We start from the raw sequence: 18,293 nt of genomic DNA, 5'->3' as shown, positions 1-18,293 counted from the left end.
ATAGACAGGAGTGTGCCTTTCCAAATCATGTCCAATCAATTGAATTCACCACAAATGGACTCCAATCAAGTTGTAGAAACTAGAGGTTGACCGATTATGATTTTTCAACGCCGATACCGATATTGATTATTGGAGGACCAAAAAAAGTAATAATGACAATTACAACAATTCTGAATGAACACTTGTTATAACTTAATATAATACATAAATAAAACCAATTTAGCCTCAAATAAATAATGAAACATGTTCAATTTGGTTTAAATAATGCAAAAACAAAGAGTTGGAGAAAAAAGTAAAAGTGCAATATGTGCCATGTAAGAAAGCTAACGTTTAAGTCCCTTGCTCAGAAGATAAGAACAGGCATGCAGAGCAAGGGGAACAAGGGGAACAACTACTCCAAATCTCCAAGTGAGTGACGTTTGAAACGCTATTAGCGCGCACCCCGCTAACTAGCTAGCCATTTCACATCGGTTACACCAGCTTAATCTTGGGAGTTGATAGACTTTAAGTCATAAACAGCGCAATGCTTGAAGCACAGCAAAGAGCTGCTGGCAAAACGCACAAAAGTGCTGTTTGAATGAATACTTGCGAGCCTGCTGGTGCCTACCATCGCTCAGTCAGACTGTTCTATCAAATCATAGACTTAATTATAACATAATAACACACAGAAATACGAGCCTTAGGTCATTAATATGGTCGAATCCGGAAACTATAATTTCGAAAACAAAACATTTATTCTTTCAGTGAAATACGAATATTTAAGTCTAAATATTGCTTTTACATAGCATAACCATCAATGTTATCTCATAATTACGTAAAATTCTGGCAAATTAGTTCGCAATGAGCTAGGCGGCCCAAACTGTTGCATATACCCTGACTCTGCGTGCAATGAACGCAAGAGAAGTGACACAATTTCACCTAGTTAATTTTTATTTCACCTTTATTTAACCAGGTAGGCTAGTTGAGAACACGTTCTCATTTGCAACTGCGACCTGGCCAAGATAAAGCGTAGCAATTCAACACATGCAACAACACAGAGTTACACATGGAATGAACAAAACATACAGTCAATAATACAGTAGAACAAAAGAAAGCAAAAAGTCTATATACAGTGAGTGCAAATGAGGTAAGTTAAGGAAATAAATAGGCCATGCTGGCGAAGCAATTACAATATAGCAATTAAACACTGGAATGGTAGATTGGCAGAAGATTAATGTGCAGGTAGAGATACTGGGGTGCAAAGGAGCAAAATAAAAAAATACCAGTATGGGGATGAGGTAGGTAGATAGATGTGCTGTTTACAGATGGGCTATGTACAGGTGCAGTGATCTGTAAGCAGCTCTGACTGATGGTGCTTAAAGCTAGTGAGGGAGATGTGAGTCTCCAGCTTCAGATATTTTTGCAATTCGTTCCAGTCATGGGCAGCAGAGAACTGGAAGGAAAGACGTCCAAAGGAGGAATTGGCTTTGGGGGTGACCAGTGAGATATTTGGTCAATAACAAAAGTTTATCTCAATACTTTGTTATATACCCTTTGTTGGCAAAGACAGAGGTCAAACGTTTTCTGTAAGTCTTCACAAGGTTTTCACACACTGTTGCTGGTATTTTGGCCCATTCCTCCTTGCAGATCTCCTCTAGAGCAGTGATGTTTTGGGGCTGTTGCTGGGAAACAAGGACTTTCAACTCCCTCCAAAGATTTTCTATGGGGTTGAGATCTGGAGACTGGCTAGGCCACTCCAGGACCTTGAAATGCTTCTTACGAAGCCACTCCTTCGTTGCCCGGGTGGTGTGTTTGGGATCATTGTCATGCTGAAAGACCCAGCCACGTTTCATCTTCAATGCCCTTGCTGATGGAAGGAGGTTTTCACTCAAAATCTCACAATACATGGCCCCATTCATTCTTTCCTTTACACAGATCAGTCGTCCTGGTCCCTTTGCAGAAAAACAGCCCCAAAGCATGATGTTTCCACCCCCATGCTTCACAATAGGTGTGGTGTTCTTTGGATGCAACTCAGCATTCTTTGTCCTCCAAACACGATGAGTTGAGGTTTTACCAAAAAGTTATATTTTGGTTTAATCTGACCATATGACATTCTCCCAATCTTCTTCTGGATCATCCAAATGCTCTCTAGCAAACTTCAGACAGGCCTGGACATGTACTGGCTTAAGCAGGGGGACACGTCTGGAACTGCAGGATTTGAGTCCCTGGCGGCGTAGTGTGTTACTGATGGTAGGCTTTGTTACTTTGGTCCCAGCTCTCTGCAGGTCATTCACTAGGTCCCCCCATGTGGTTCTGGGATTTTTGCTCACCATTCTTGTGATCATTTTGACCCCACAGGGTGAGATCTTGCGTGGAGCCCCAGATCGAGGGAGATTATCAGTGGTCTTGTATGTCTTCCATTTCCTAATAATTGCTCCCACAGTTGATTTCGTCAAACCAAGCTGATTACCTATTGCAGATTCAGTTTTCCCAGCCTGATGCAGGTCTACAATTTTGTTTCTGGTGTCTTTTGACAGATCTTTGGTCTTGGCCATAGTGGAGTTTGGAGTGTGACTGTTTGAGGTTGTGGACAGGTGTCTTTTATACTGATAACAAGTTCAAACAAGTGCCATTAATACAGGTAATGAGTGGAGGACAGAGGAGCCTCTTAAAGAAGAAGTTACAGGTCTGTGAGAGCCAGAAATCTTGCTTGTTTGTAGGTGACCAAATACTTATTTTCCACCATAATTTGCAAATAAATGCATAAAAAATCCTACAATGTGATTTTCTGGATTTTTTTCTCATTTTGTCTGTCATAGTTGAAGTGTACCTATGATGAGAATTACAGGCCTCTCTCATCTTTTTAAGTGGGAGAACTTGCACAATTGGTGGCTGACTAAATACTTTTTTGCCCCACTGTATATCTGCTGGAGTGCGTGCTACGAGTGGGTGCTGCTATGGTGACCAGTGAGCTGAGATAAGGCGGGGCTTTACCTAGCAGAAACTTTTAGATAACCTGTAGCCAGTGTATTTGGCGAAGAGTATGAAGCGAGGGCCAACCAACGAGAGAGTACAGGTCACAATGGTGAGTAGTGTATGGGGCTTTGGTGACAAAAGAATGGCACTGTGATAGACTGCATCCAGTTTGTTGAGTAGAGTCTTGGAAGCTATTTTATAGATGACATCGCCGAAGTCGAGGATCGGAAGAATGGTCAGTTTTACGAGGGTATGTTTGCCAGCATGAGTGAAGGATGCTTTGTTGCGATATAGGAAGCCGATTCTAGATTTAATTTTGGAGTGGCGATGCTTAATGTGAGTCTGGAAGGAGTGTTTACAGTCTAACCAGACACCCAGGTATTTGTAGTTGTTCACGTATTCTAAGTCAGAGCCGTCCAGAGTAGTGATGCCGGACGGGTGGGCAGGTGCGGGCAGTGATCGTTTGAATAGCATGAATTTAGTTTTACTTGCGTTTAAGAGCAGTTGAAGGCCACGGAAGGAGAGTTGTAATGGCATTGAAGCTCGTCTGGAGGTTAGTTAACACAGTGTCCAAGAAGGGGCCAGAAGTATACAGAATGGTGTTGTCTGCGTAGAGGTGGATCAGAGAATCACCAGCAGCAAGACCAACATCATTGATGTATACAGAAAAGAGAGTCGGCCCGAGAATTGAACCCTGTGGCACACCCATAGAGACTGTCAGAGGACCGGACAGCAGACCCTCCGATTTGACACACTGAACTCTATCAGAGAAGTAGTTGGTAAACCAGGCGAGGCAATCATTTGACAAACCAAGGCTGTCGAGTCTGCCAATAAGAATGTTGTTATTGACAGAGTCAAAAGCCTAATATTGCTTGCTAACCTGGATTTATTTTAGCTAAATATGCAGGTTTAAAAATATATACTTCTGTGTATTGATTTTAAGAAAGGCATTGATGTTTATGGTTAGGTACAGTCGTGCAACAGTTGTGCTTTTTTCACAAATGGCTTTTGTTAAATCATCCCCCGATTGGCGAAGTTGGCTGTCTTTTTAAGGAAGAAAGTCTTCACACTGTTTGCAATGAGCTAGGAGGACCAAACTACTGCATATACCCTGACTCCGCTTGCGCAGAACGCAAGAGAAGTGACACAATTTCCCGAGTTAAAAAACATTCATGTTAGCAGGCATTATTAACTAAATATGCAGGTTTAAAAATATATACTTGTGTTTTGATTTTAAGAAAGTCATTGATGTTTATGGTTAGGTACACATTGGAGCAATGACAGTACTTTTTTGCGAATGCCGCACCAATTATATGCAACCCAGGACACGCTAGATAAACTAGTAATATCAACCATGTGTAGTTAACTAGTGATTATTATTGATTGTGTTTCATAAGATAAGTTTAATGCTAGCTTGAAACTTACCTTGGCTTCTTACTGCATTCGCGTAACAGGCAGGCTCCTCGTGGAGTGCAATGTAAACAGGTGGTTAGAGCGTTGGACTAGTTATCCTTAAGGTTGAAGATTGAATCCTCGAGCTGACAAGGTAAAAATCTGTTCACCCAACATTCCTAGGCCGTCATTGAAAATAAGAATGTGTTAACTGACTTGCCTAGTTATTATTAAGGTGTGGGACCTGCAGATTGAAAGGTGCAGCTACACACTGCACAGCCACACTAGTGTAGACAGTGTAGAGTTCCTCCCCTCCTCTGCTCACCTCCTCAGCTGATAAGTCCCTGTCCCTGTGGGACACCTGTGTGCTCAAGATGCTTCCTTCAGCCCCGCCGGCGACTTGCGAATCTTGTTGTGCTTTCATGCTATGTGACATCAGGACGTGCTCCCCATTGAGTCTAGCAACGAGGTGGATTTCAGCCCGTCTTGCCGGATGCTGGCGATTGCAGGGCATGACGGTAAGGTGAGGGTGGTGGATCTGGTGTCCTCACAGGTGGCAGGTGTGCTGAAGCACGAGGGCGCTGTGCAGTGTTGTTTTGATCACAAGGGGGAGTAATTACTGTCAGGGGCATCTGACGAACAGATGTGTGTGTGGTCATGATGGATAAGATAAATTAGAGTTTTAAACCTACACACAATCTATGTACCAAATAAGGACCACTAACCATAGCTCATAGCAACAAATCTTGCCTTTGTATGAACAATAAAAAAATGTTTGATGCATCGTGTGCTTCAGTGTGTATTTCTAGATATTAAGTACAACAAAAACATTACCACACCAGCAATAAATCAACATCATGGTTGAGTTACAGGATTTAATAGAAACAAGATAATCCAATGATACAAAAGTCTTGAGTGCGGTCTCACATGAGAAAGTAAGTGACCATCTCTAAAGCAGATGCATTGTCACACGGTAACTAGTTAACAGCGGGTAAACACAAACGTCCTGGGGTCGGATGGCTCTTACATCATGCCCAGCTTGTACTCCACCATGATGTGGGGCTCACCCATCATCTCACTCTGGGCTGGATCTGCAAGGAGATGGACACAAAATGGTGGTGAACTTCCACCATGTTCACATCAGAAAAACAACATAGCCGTGAGTTCTCATCAGCTTCACTTCAACTGTGTTCCCTGTTGGCTTTAGTTCCTGATCATTTTTCTGCTCTCCACCTTTGTAGAAAACCTATTGTTAGTGAGTCTTACCGTTGAGGATGTCCTCAAAGCTGATGCTCTCATCGTTCCCTTTGAGAGTGTCCAGAGCCAGGTGTGAGCTCTGCAGGAATGGCAGGCGCTGGATCTGAGGTGGGGAGGAAAGAGGGAAGGTACAGTGCCTTGCGAAAGTATTCGGCCCCCTTGAACTTTGCGACCTTTTGCCACATTTCAGGCTTCAAACAAAGATATAAAACTGGATTTTTTTTGTGAAGAATAAACAACAAGTGGGACACAATCATGAAGTGGAACGACATTTATTGAATATTTCAAACTTTTTGAACAAATCAAAAACTGAAAAATTGGGCATGCAAAATTATTCAGCCCCTTTACTTTCAGTGCAGCAAACTCTCTCCAGAAGTTCAGTGAGGATCTCTGAATGATCCAATGTTGACCTAAATGACTAATGATGATAAATACAATCCACCTGTGTGTAATCAAGTCTCCGTATAAATGCACCTGCACTGTGATAGTCTCAGAGGTCCGTTAAAAGTGCAGAGAGCATCATGAAGAACAAGGAACACACCAGGCAGGTCCGAGATACCATTGTGAAGAAGTTTAAAGCCGGATTTGGATACAAAAAGATTTCCCAAGCTTTAAACATCCCAAGTAGCACTGTGCAAGCGATAATATTGAAATGGAAGGAGTATCAGACCACTGCAAATCTACCAAGACCTGGCCGTCCCTCTAAACTTTCAGCTCATACAAGGAGAAGACTGATCAGAGATGCAGCCAAGAGGCCCATGATCACTCTGGATGAACTGCAGAGATCTACAGTTGAGGTGGGAGACTCTGTCCATAGGACAACAATCAGTCGTGTATTGCACAAATTTGGCCTTTATGGAAGAGTGGCAAGAAGAAAGCCATTTCTTAAAGATATCCATAAAAAGTGTTGTTTAAAAGTTTGCCACAAGCCACCTGGGAGACACATCAAACATGTGGAAGAAGGTGCTCTGGTCAGATGAAACCAAAATTGAACTTTTTGGCAACAATGCAAAACGTTATGTTTGGCGTAAAAGCAACACAGCTCATCACCCTATCCCCACTGTCAAACATGGTGGTGCCAGCATCATGGTTTGGGCCTGCTTTTCTTCAGCAGGGACAGGGAAGATGGTTAAAATTGACGGGAAGATGGATGGAGCCAAATACAGGACCATTCTGGAAGAAAACCTGATGGAGTCTGCAAAAGACCTGAGACTGGGATGGAGATTTGTCTTCCAACAAGACAATGATCCAAAACATAAAGCAAAATCTACAATGGAATGGTTCAAAAATGAACATATCCAGGTGTTAGAATGGCCAAGTCAAAGTCCAGACCTGAATCCAATCGAGAATCTGTGGAATGAACTGAAAACTGCTGTTCACAAATGCTCTCCATCCAACCTCACTGAGCTCGAGCTGTTTTGCAAGGAGGAATGGGAAAGAAATTTCAGTCTCTCGATGTGCAAAACTGATAGACATACCCCAAGTGACTTACAGCTGTAATCGCAGCAAAAGGTGGCGCTACAAAGTATTAACTTAAGGGGGCTGAATAATTTTGCACGGCCAATTTCAGTTTTTGATTTGTTAAAGTTTGAAAGTTTGTTGTTGATTCTTCACAAAAAAATACAGTTTTATATCTCTGAAGCCTGAAATCTGGCAAAAGGTCGCAAAGTTCAAAGGGGCCGAATACTTTCGCAAGGCACTCTCTACGTTGGAAAGTTATTTATTGCAATTGCTCAGACACTGTTTCTTGTTTTCAATGAAGATCAGAGATATGCTATTGTGTGTGTATACCTGTCTGGCTGCCCTGTACTCCATCTGTAGTTTGAGTGGAGCGTGGAGGCCCTGGATGTTTCTGAGGTTAGAGAAGTTCATCTTGTCCTGGTTCAGCTGAAACTGCAGGGAGAGGAGAAAACACTCAATGCTGGAGCTAAAGTAGCAGAGATGGTTAGGAGATAAATGCCTGAAGACTTGTATTTACTCGCAGAAAAGATGCATAGACTGTAGCTCAGTAAAACAGGACATTGTGTGTCAAATGTGTTGGTCACTCACATTCTTTTCTGAAAGCTCCAACGCATGGCTGGGAAGCAGCTCATTTTTCACACTGCTAAATCTGAGAGAGAAACAGAGGGAGAGGAGAAAACGGCAGTTCTATCAAAAACTGATAGTTTAGCTAGTTTCATACTTTGAGTTAAATGAGTGTCCAACACAGAGACAGTACTCTCACCCGCTCCTGAGTGTGTCCTGAACGCCATAAGCCCCAACCTGTGGACCCATGCCCGTCACCGGTACACTGTCTTTCAGCTGTGATCTGAGTCCACGGGTATTCTGGTGACGAACAACAGAACAACTCGATTAGAATTATAACAGAGGCATAGTAACACTTTACTGCAACCCAAACAACCGAGTTAACGTCAGCGAATTGCTACATTGTTAGTTGTCACGAAACAAAAGACAGGCCGGATGATAATTGGCGCGTTGCTACGTAGCTAACGTTAGCTAGCTAATGGTCTAAACTCACCAAAGGTGATCGTGATTTATTTTAGAATGCATTGTTTTTCATTAAAATTACCCAAACGAAGCTTGGCAGGTGGGTTGTCTGCTTTGATGCCTCACTCAATTAGAAAGGCTGTGTGTTTTCGCTGGCGCTGTAGTAGTCATAAAATGATACACATTGTCATTATTCTCTCGAAATCATTTAAATTGGAAGAGGTAGTGAAGAGTTGAGGGGTTACCATACATTCTAAATTGGACATTCACCCACTTATGGAAACACCATCGCTATCAGCAAAGAATATTGGAATTATGGCCTATGCTGTTAGCATACAGCCACTGCTCTGCCTGTCCCGTCCTTTCCGCCCGTCTCGCTCTGCTTGCTTCTCCAGCTTCTGTTGAGGCTTTCGGCTTCTGATTTGTTTTTCGCGTAAGTTAGATACATTAACCAAACAGAGATATCTAGCTAACGTTGGCTCCCTCATCGCTGCTAGTTAGCGTTAACTAGCTCCTCGCTCACTGGCACGAGTGACTAAGTTACTCGAAATCAAAACGTCTCTACAAATACAGCTAGTAATGAAGGTCCAGAACCCCACGATTCATTGGTATTTCGTATAAACAATATAGTTAACTCGCACAAACATCAACTTTACACATTTACTGTATTAATTAAACAACAAATGTTGCTAATATGATATCTACCATTGTCGCTCTGATGAGGCTGTTTTCACTTTCAGTTAAAAAAAACTTCCGGTTGGGGTTGCGTTAGTTTTACGACACATCCGAATCAGATGAAATAAATACAACCAGGCTAGTAGAAGGAAATAAAAAAAGGAAAGTACGTTTTCCGCTGTCTAAACTATTGTTGCGATGTTATTTACATGTATTAATATATGGTCTATAATACTTTATATACAGTTAGATTTGTCTTTATATATCAATTCAGTTTCAAACATTGTAAGTTGGGGGTATAGCTCAGTGGTAGAGCATTTGACTGCAGATCAAGAGGTCCCCGGTTCAAATCCGGGTGCCCCCTCATTTTTGTGTGTCCTTCTTTGAGTGATAATTTGAACATGAATAGGTATAACATTTCGACGCACATTGTGCCTGGTTTACCAACATCTGATGTCCTTAGACTTATTACAATTTGTTAAACGGTGGTGTAGAAAAAATATAGAATCCACATTTATGACTACAAATATATAAAATGTAGTATCAACATAAAGTGACATTCACCACTTTGCTTCATTTCTCTTCACATTTAATTGAATCTCACTGCATACGGTCATGGTTTAGTAGTCTCTGTTAGTCTTTATTGCAATTTTCTGGTCTGGTCAGTGATATAGTCAGTCAGCCAGCCATCAGTCAGAGAGATTGGCCTGGAGCGTTCTGACTTGATGAGGCTGGAGGATACGGAGCTGACTGAACTGAGCTGCACTTCCTAACCTGCCAAAGGTATGACCATATTAGAGACACATTTTCCCTCAGACTACACATATCCACAAAGATTTTGAAAACAAACCCAATTTTGATAAACTCCCATATATACTGGGTGAAATACCACAGTGTGCCATCACAGCAGCAAGATTGGTGACCTGTTGCCACAAGAAAATGGCAACCAATGAAGAACAAACACCATTGTAAATACAACCCATATTTATGTTTATTTATTTTCCCTTCTGTACTTTAACTATTTTCACATCGTTACAACACTGTATACAGACATAATATGACATTTGAAATGTCTTTATTCTTTTGGAACTTCTGTGAGTGTAATGTTGCTGTTAATTTGTATTGTTTATTTCACTTATGTTTATTATCCACTTCACTTGCTTTGGCAATGTTAACATATGTTTCCCATGCCAATAAAGCCTTTAAAATCGAAATTGATAAAGAGAGAGAGAGTTGTTACTCCCTTTGACCACAGGGGGATGCTATAATCCCGTTGAAGTTGTTGGTTTGGTTATAATGTGCCATAACTCAAGGAATAAATCATTGTACCTTTGCAAGACTCAGAGGAATTACTGGTGCACACATTCCTCCAGTCATGAATATACCTGCAGAAATGTTTAAAAAAACATTGTTGGGTACACTGCATTGCAGCTGTCTCAACGAATTGAGGCAACTCAATATTAGGAAGATGTTCATAATGTTTGGTATACTCAGTGTAGATTAGCAATAATGACGCTGTTTGAGGCATACAGATCAGCGAATATCATAGTGAGTGGTGTTATTGCAGGTAAGGATGCTCACTAACTCACATCTGCTTCAGCCACTTGATCTCCCTCCTCCTCTTCACGTGCTGCTGACTGCAGTTTGGAATGGTGGAACTCCACCTTCCTGCCATTGGTCTCCAATGTGATGATGTCACCTAACAGAGCAACCTGAACCAATAGACTTCTCAAATTATAATCTTCTTTCACAGAGGGACTGAGTACTGCACTAAAGCAATGATGACAGCATAGTATCTCTTCGCGGTTCCAACCATATCATACAGAACGAACCCATATGCGATATAGTGTGATATCATTGGGTCTGAACTTCTGCCCCACCTTCACAGAGAGCAGTCTCCAGCCGTTGTTCTCTATGCGGCAGTACCAGCCAGCCTGTTCGTCTTGCACCAGGGGCCTCTGGTTGTATTTTTGCCTGGGGACGGGCCTCCTGCCTGGGGGAGGGTGTGTATCCTTTGGGGCTATTGGCACACATGTCCAGGATGGGTCGTGGGTGTAGATCTATATAGTAGATCTTATAGTGGATGCTCGGTGGAAAGATGGTCTATGTGGGAAAGGACAAACAAACCTCACATTAGCATGCACACATCTATTTGTATTGCAGAAATCATCACAGATAGCTTTTTTAAATAAATTCCGGCACAAGTATCGTGAGTGATAGGTATTTTTTCATCATTTTTAGCACTGTCAAAATGAACACCCCTCCCAGTCTGAATCTGATTTGGACCCCTGCCGCAGCATCCATAATATCTCTCTGCAATAACAACCATAGTACCATTCATAATGGTCAATGTATGTGTGTGTGTATGTGTGTGTGTGTGTGTGTGTGTGTGTGTGTGTGTGTGTGTGTGTGTGTGTGTGTGTGTGTGTGTGTGTGTGTGTGTGTGTGTGTGTGTGTGTGTGTGTGTGTGTGTGTGTGTGTGTGTGTGTGTGTGTGTGTGTGTGTGTGTGTGTGTGTGTGTGTGTGTGTGTGTGTGTAGGGTGCTACCTCACTGGGATTTACTTTTTTGAGCAGGAGTCGAGGGTCTCCCTGGTTAAAGAACCTCACAAGGTTATTGAAGTACTAGAAACGCGTGTATCCTACATATAGCAGATGGAGAGGTTACACAGTCTGTGTGTGTGTGTGCCTGTGTGTGTCGTATTGTGGTGCCACCCACCACGTGTCTTCTCCAAGTCCTCTGTATCATCCTGGCAACACTGTGGTAGACCCTCTGAGGCCAGCGGTCCAGCTCCATTGTATCCTGCCCTGCAGGAGGGTCCTCCACTGGGGAGGAAGTTGGGGCTAATGGTTTGCTGATGTCAACGTTGTGAACAGAGTGCGCCATGGTGGCGGTGAGGTTATGGTATGGGCAGGCATAAGCTATGGACAACGAACACAATTGGATTTTATCGATGGCAATTTGAAATCACAGAGATACCATGATGAGATCATGAGGCCCATTGTCGTGTCATTCATCTTCCACCATCACCTCATGTTTCAGCATTTTAATGCACGGCACCATGTTGCAAGGATCTATACACAATTCCTGGAAGCTGAAAATGTCCCAGTTCTTCCATGGCCTGCACTCACAAGACATGTCATCCATTGAGCATATTTGGGATGCTCTGGACCGACGTGTACGACAGCGTGTTCCAGTCCCTGCCAATATCCAGCAACTTCACACAGCCATTGAAGAGAAGTGGGACAACATTCCACAGGCCACAATCAACAGCCTGGTCAACTCTATGTGAAGGAGATGTGATGTGCAGCATGATGCAAATAGTGGTCACACGAGATACTGGCTGGTTTTCTGATCCACGCCCCTACCTTTTTTTTAAGGTATCTGTGACCAATGGATGCATATCTGTCTTCCTAGTCATGTGAAATCCATAGATCAGGGCCTAATGAATTAATTTAAATTGTCTGATTTCCTTAAATCAACTGTAACTCAGCAAAATCTTTGAAATTGTAGCATGTTGCGTTTATATTTTTGTTCAGTATACAAAATGTAATATCTCAGCAAAGACCTACAGACATGAAGCAAAGTGCGCTGTGCTTCTGAGAATGTGTTGTATGAGTTCATCTCTAAAAGCCATGTATATTTTACCCCCTTAACATTTACCTGTTTGCGTAAAGTCATCTAGTTACATTAACATGGGCATGGCAGAGTGTCAATGTAAAAAAAAAGAACAGAAAAGAATGAAACTTGAGATGAGAGAAAAAGGGAGAAAGGATCTGAACATGTGATAAAACATTTTTCGTCTCCATGTCAAAACACACTGGCAGACACAGACATACAGTACCAATCAAAAGTTTGGATACCTACTCATTCAAGGGGTTTTCTTTGTGCATACTAGTTTCTACATTGTAGAATAATAGTGAATACATGAAAACTATGAAATAACACATATGGAATCATGTAGTAACCAAAAAAAGTGTTCAACAAATCAAAATATATTTTATATTTGAGATTCTTCAAAGTAGCCACACTTTGCCTTGATGACAGCTTTGGACACTTGGCATTCTCTCAATCAGCTTCACCTGGAATGCTTTTCCAACAGTCTTGAAGGAGTTCCCACATATGCTAAGCACTTGTTGGCTGATTTCCCTTCATTCTGCGGTCCAACTCATCCCAACCATCTCAATTCGGTTGAGGTTGGGTGATTATGGAGGCCAGGTCATCTGATGCAGCACTCCATCACTCTCCTTCTTGGTCAAATAACCTGGAGCTGTGTTGGGTCATTGTCCTGTTGAAAAACAAATGATCACAAACAAAGCACAAACCAGATGGGATGGCATATCACTGTGGTAGCCATGCTGGTTAAGTGTGCCCTGAATTCTATGTAAATCACTGACAGTGTCACCACCTTTTGATTTCACCACCTCCTCCTCCATGCTTCACGGTGGGAACCACACATGCTGAGATCATCCGTTCACCTACTCTGCGTCTCACAAAGACACAGCGGTTGAAACCAGAAATCTCGAATTTGGACTAATCAAACCAAAGGACAGATTTTCACCGGTCTAATGTCCATTGCTCATGTTTCTTGGCCCAAGCAAGTCTCTTTTTCTTATTGATGTCCTTTTGTAGTGGTTTCTTTGCAGCAATTCGACCATGAAGGCCTGATTTGCACAGTCTCCTCTGAACAGTTGATGTTGAGATGTGTCTGTTACTTGAACTCTGTGAAGCATTTATTTGGGCTGCAATTTCTGAGGCTGGTAACTCTAATGAACTTGGGTCTTGGGGGACTCTGGGTCTTCCTTTCCTGTTGCGGTCCTCATGAGAGCCAGTTTCATCATAGCGCTTGATGGTTGTTGCGACTGCACTTGGAGAAACTTTCAGTTCTTGAAATTTTCCAGATTGACTGACCTTCATGTCTTAAAGTAATGATGGACTGCTGTTCCCCTTTGCTTATTTGAGCTGTTCTTGCCATAATATGGACTTGGTCTTTTACCAAATAGGGCTATCTTCTGTATACCACCACTACCTTGTCACAACACAATTATTTGGCTCAAATGCATTAAGAAGGAAATACATTTTACAAATTAACTTTTAATAAGGCACCCCTGTTAATTGAAATGCATTCCAGGTGAATACCTCATGAAGCTGGTTGATGGAATGCCAAAGTGTGCAAAGCTGTCATCAAGGCAAAGGGTTGCTACTTTTAAGAATCTCAAATATAAAATACATTTTGATTTGTTTAACACTTTTTTGGTTACTACATGATTCCATATGTGTTATTTCACAGTTTTGATATCTTCACTATTATTTTACAATGTAGAATATAGTAAAAATAAAGAAAAACCCTTGACTGAATAGGTGTGTCCAAACTTTTGACTGGTACTGTACATTACATGAAACGGAGAAAGAGATTCTCACACTTAATTTGGGGTGTAGCTGTCTCCTGCCTGCCAAATAGTGAACACCACACTACTGCACCCAATGTTCTTACTGAGACTGCATTCCACCCAATAGCTATGGGAAACGATGACTCTAGAACCCTTGCCAGAGTGTGAGAGATAGGAGGGAGAAAGAGAGACAGAGAGAGCCAGAAACCTTGCCAGGGTGTGAGGTAGACAGAAAGAAAAAGGGAGGATGGGAGGGGAGAAGAGAAAGGTCATATTTTCCAAATGACCATTTTAATTTTAATAACCCATCGTTATGTAATAACTGTTAGGAGACGCCCTTTCGAATGTTGTTGTTGTGCTGACAGGTTGAACTGTAGTGGGGAGAAGTCCTTTGAAGTGTAGAGACAGAGACAAGCAGGTGCATGCATGTAATGCCATGAGCATTGCTGATAGCACCTACGCCTGCTGAATACATATTCAACAACGCCTGAGAGCCAGACATACAGTGCATTCTGAAAGTATTCAGACCCCTTGACTTTTTCCACATTTTGTTACGTTACAGCCTTATTCTAAAATGGATTAAATTGTCCCCCCCCCCACATCAATCTACACACAATACCCCATAATGACAAAGCAACAACTGTTTTTTAGAAATGTTTGCAAATCTATTAAAAAAACTAAATAATGAAATATGACATTTACATAAGTATTCAGACCCTTTACTCAGGTTTAAGTCCGGACTCTGGCTGGGCCACTCAAGGACATTCAGAGACCTGTCCTGAAGCCACTCCTGCATGGTCTTGGCTGTGTGCTTAGTGTCGTTGTCCTGTTGGAAGGTGAACCTTCATCCCGGTCTGAGGTCCTGCACGCTTTGGAGTAGCTTTCATCAAGGATCTCTCTGTACTTTGCTCCATTCATCTTTCCCTCGATCCTGACTAGTCTCCCAGTCCTTGCCCCTGAAAAACATCCTCACAGCATTATGCTGCCACCACCATGCTTCACCGTAGGGATGGTGCCAGGTTTCCTCCAGATGTGACGCTTGGCATCCAGGCCAAAGAGTTCAACCATGGTTTAATCAGACCAGAGAATCTTGTTTCTCATGGTCTGAGAATCCTTTCGGTGCCTCTTGGCAAACACCAAGGGGGCTGTCATGTGCCTTTTACAGACAGGTGTGTGCCTTTCCAAATCATGTTCAATCAATTGAATTTACCACAGGTGGACTAAAATCAAGTTGTCGAAACATCTTAAAGATGATCAATGGAAACAGGATGCACCTGAGCTCAGTTGAGTCTCATAGCAAAGGATCTAAATATTTATGTAAATAAGGAATCTCTTTTTATTTTTAATACTCATATTTGTGGTAAAAGCAAAAACTCTTCAAAAATGTTGTCTCATAGCAAAAGGTCTTAATAATTACGAATATATATATATATATATATAACTATTTTATCCAATATAGAATAAAGCTGCAATGTAACAAAACATGGAAAACGGCAAGGGGTCTGAATACTTTCTGAATGCACTGTACATAACATTGTAAACCACAGGAGGCTGCGGAGGGGAGAACGGCTCATAATAATGGCTGGAACGGAGCCAATGGAATGGCATCAAACACCTGGAAACCATGTGCTTCATGTATTTAATACCATTCTACAATTCCGCTCCAGACATTATCATGAGCCCATTCTCACCCATTAAGCTGCCACCAACCTCCTGTGTTGTATACATAACCTATTAATCATTATTGTGCAAAACACTATAGAAAACAGACACAAACAGAGAGTCTAAACACAAACACTGGACAACAAATGAAGTCCAAGATGTCGAAGGGGTCTAAAGCATGACAAAAACATTAGTTTGTACACATTGTTCTGGGTGTGTAGGCCTGTGTGGCCCTTCCCAAGTGACATCATAGAAAATGGCCAAAGTTAACTGTGACTAGCTGTACTCCATCCTACTAACCACACAGACAAACGACTGTATCTCAATATTCTAACAGCATTGGAATTGGAATACTGAGGAAACACTGGGTTTGGTACAAGACCACTAAATAGTCCCATCCACACACTCATTACATGCCCTATTTAAAGCAGTAAGTATGTAATAAGGCTTTGTGTTCAGTATTGTTAGTCTTGGTACATTAGTATAGTTGGAATGTGGTTTGGTAGGCCTGCTCTTGTGGTGTTGGTGGCAGACATAACTATTCAGGTATCCAAGGGGAAAGTCAAAACACTAATGTCACAGCACACAGTCTTTGGTTAGATATGATATATATATCCTTCCTGTTTGGCCCTGTCCGGGGGCGTCCTCGGATGGGGCCACAGTGTCTCCTGACCCCTCCTGTCTCAACCTCCAATATTTATGCTGCAGTAGTTTATGTGTCGGGGGGCTAGGGTCAGTTTGTTATATCTGGAGTACTTCTCCTGTCCTATTCGGTGTCCTGTGTGAATCTAAGTGTGTGTTCTCTAATTCTCTCCTCTCTTTCTTTCTCTCTCTTGGAGGACCTGAGCCCTAGGACCATGCCCCAGGACTACCTGACATGATGACTCCTTGCTGTCCCCAGTCCACCTGGCCGTGCTGCTGCTCCAGTTTCAACTGTGCTGCCTTATTATTATACGACCATGCTGGTCATTTATGAACATTTGAACATCTTGGCCATGTTCTGTTATAATCTCCACCCGGCACAGCCAGAAGAGGACTGGCCACCCCACATAGCCTGGTTCCTCTCTAGGTTTCTTCCTAGGTTTTGGCCTTTCTAGGGAGTTTTTCCTAGCCACCGTGCTTCTACACCTGCATTGCTTGCTGTTTGGGGTTTTAGGCTGGGTTTCTGTACAGCACTTTGAGATATCAGCTGATGTACGAAGGGCTATATAAATAAATTTGATTTGATAGTTGGGCATAACAGTTTGATATATATATATATATATATATTTATAAAATACAAAGGGGCAGATACAGAATTAGAACTAGTTTATTGTTCATTCAAAATAGATTTACCATATACTTGATCCAAAAACAACTGTTGAATTGCACAAAAAGTAATTCACACATTTTTTATAACAATCATCTGTTTATAATGCACACATATGCATTTCAGGAAAACCTTCCAAGACAACCAAAATAGAAAATACTGTATTCCATGAGAATTAAAACATTCAAAGATATTTATCTTGCATATCATATAGCATGCTAGCTTAAAGCATATTGATAGCCAGCACTTGACAATGAAATGTGACCCCAGCCAAACTGAGTATGGTAGGTATACCTCTCACCGGGTACTGGTCTCTACCACAACAGGGTCAGTATTCACAAGGAGTCTTAGTTTAGGAGTGCTCGCCTAAGATCAGTTTTGGCTTCAGATCACAATGAATATGAGCATATGTACAGGGGGGACCTGATCCTAGACCAGCACTCCAACTCTGATACACTTTGTGAATAAAGGCCATGGTTAGAACAGCTGCAGAAGTAATAAAACAGGATAGGAGAGCTTTATAGCTCGAGCTCTTTGTTCATAAATACCTTTAACCTAGCATATACAGTACACTTCCCACTGATAACTAAACAAATATCAGACATGAGAAAGTCAAGTATCCAAGCAACCTGTGACATGACAAAAAACAGAGTGCCATGATCTTGGATATGGTGTAGAGTTCATGTGGGCTGCTCTTTGGATCCCAGGATAAGAGCATGACATTAACCTGTGATCTGACAGTGCTGACTTCTTTACTGTCAGCCATGCGCTTTTTATTTGATTTCATTATTTTACCCCTTTTTCGCCCCAATTTCGTGGTATTCAATTGGTAGTTACAGGCTCGTCCCATCGCTGCAACTCAAGCGTCCCCTGAAACACAATCCAGCCAAGCCGACACTGCTTCTTGACACAATGCCCGCTTAACCCAGAAGCACCAATGTGTCGGAGGAAGCGCCGTACACCTGGAGACTGTGACAGCGTGCACTGCACCCGGCTCACCACAGGAGTCGCTAGTGCACGATGGGACAGGAACATCCCTGCATGTCAAACCCTCCCCTAACCCAGACCACGCTGGGCCAATTGTGCACCGTGTCATGGGTCTCTCGGTCGCGGACAGGTGCGACAGAGCCTGGACTCGAACCAGGTTCTCTAGTGGCACAGCTAGCAC

At 42.2% G+C, this 18,293-nt stretch overlaps 1 protein-coding gene and 1 non-coding gene across 2 annotated transcripts; one reads left to right on the top strand and one right to left on the bottom strand.

The window, feature by feature from the left end:
• Positions 1 to 5,208: 5,208 nt before the first annotated feature.
• On the bottom strand, positions 5,209 to 8,883 carry LOC123990220 (proteasome maturation protein-like). Its single transcript, XM_046290793.1, has 6 exons — positions 8,797 to 8,883; positions 7,829 to 7,929; positions 7,654 to 7,714; positions 7,396 to 7,497; positions 5,614 to 5,707; positions 5,209 to 5,438 (listed from the first exon to the last, which is right to left on the bottom strand). Exons 1-6 carry the CDS (start codon positions 8,797 to 8,799, stop codon positions 5,371 to 5,373), a joined length of 429 nt encoding a protein of 142 aa, XP_046146749.1. The 5' UTR covers positions 8,800 to 8,883; the 3' UTR covers positions 5,209 to 5,370.
• Positions 8,884 to 9,058: 175 nt separating this feature from the next.
• On the top strand, positions 9,059 to 9,130 carry trnac-gca. Its single transcript has one exon. It is a non-coding gene; the product is annotated as a tRNA-Cys (tRNA).
• The last annotated feature ends 9,163 nt before the right edge of the window (positions 9,131 to 18,293 follow it).

Source organism: Oncorhynchus gorbuscha, linkage group LG12 (genome assembly GCF_021184085.1).
Source record: "Oncorhynchus gorbuscha isolate QuinsamMale2020 ecotype Even-year linkage group LG12, OgorEven_v1.0, whole genome shotgun sequence".
NCBI lineage: Eukaryota > Metazoa > Chordata > Actinopteri > Salmoniformes > Salmonidae > Oncorhynchus > Oncorhynchus gorbuscha.
Note: the sequence above shows the minus strand (reverse complement) of the source record. Positions and strands in the feature narration are given on the sequence as shown.

What these genes read in the sequence shown, in the direction of transcription:
- LOC123990220 (XM_046290793.1), bottom strand. An exon ending in CAGGACACACTCAGGAGCGG is followed by an intron (nt 7,715 to 7,828) that starts GTGAGAGTACTG and finishes TTTCTCTCTCAG; the next exon opens with ATTTAGCAGTGTGAAAAATG. An exon ending in TGGAGCTTTCAGAAAAGAAT is followed by an intron (nt 7,498 to 7,653) that starts GTGAGTGACCAA and finishes CTCTCCCTGCAG; the next exon opens with TTTCAGCTGAACCAGGACAA.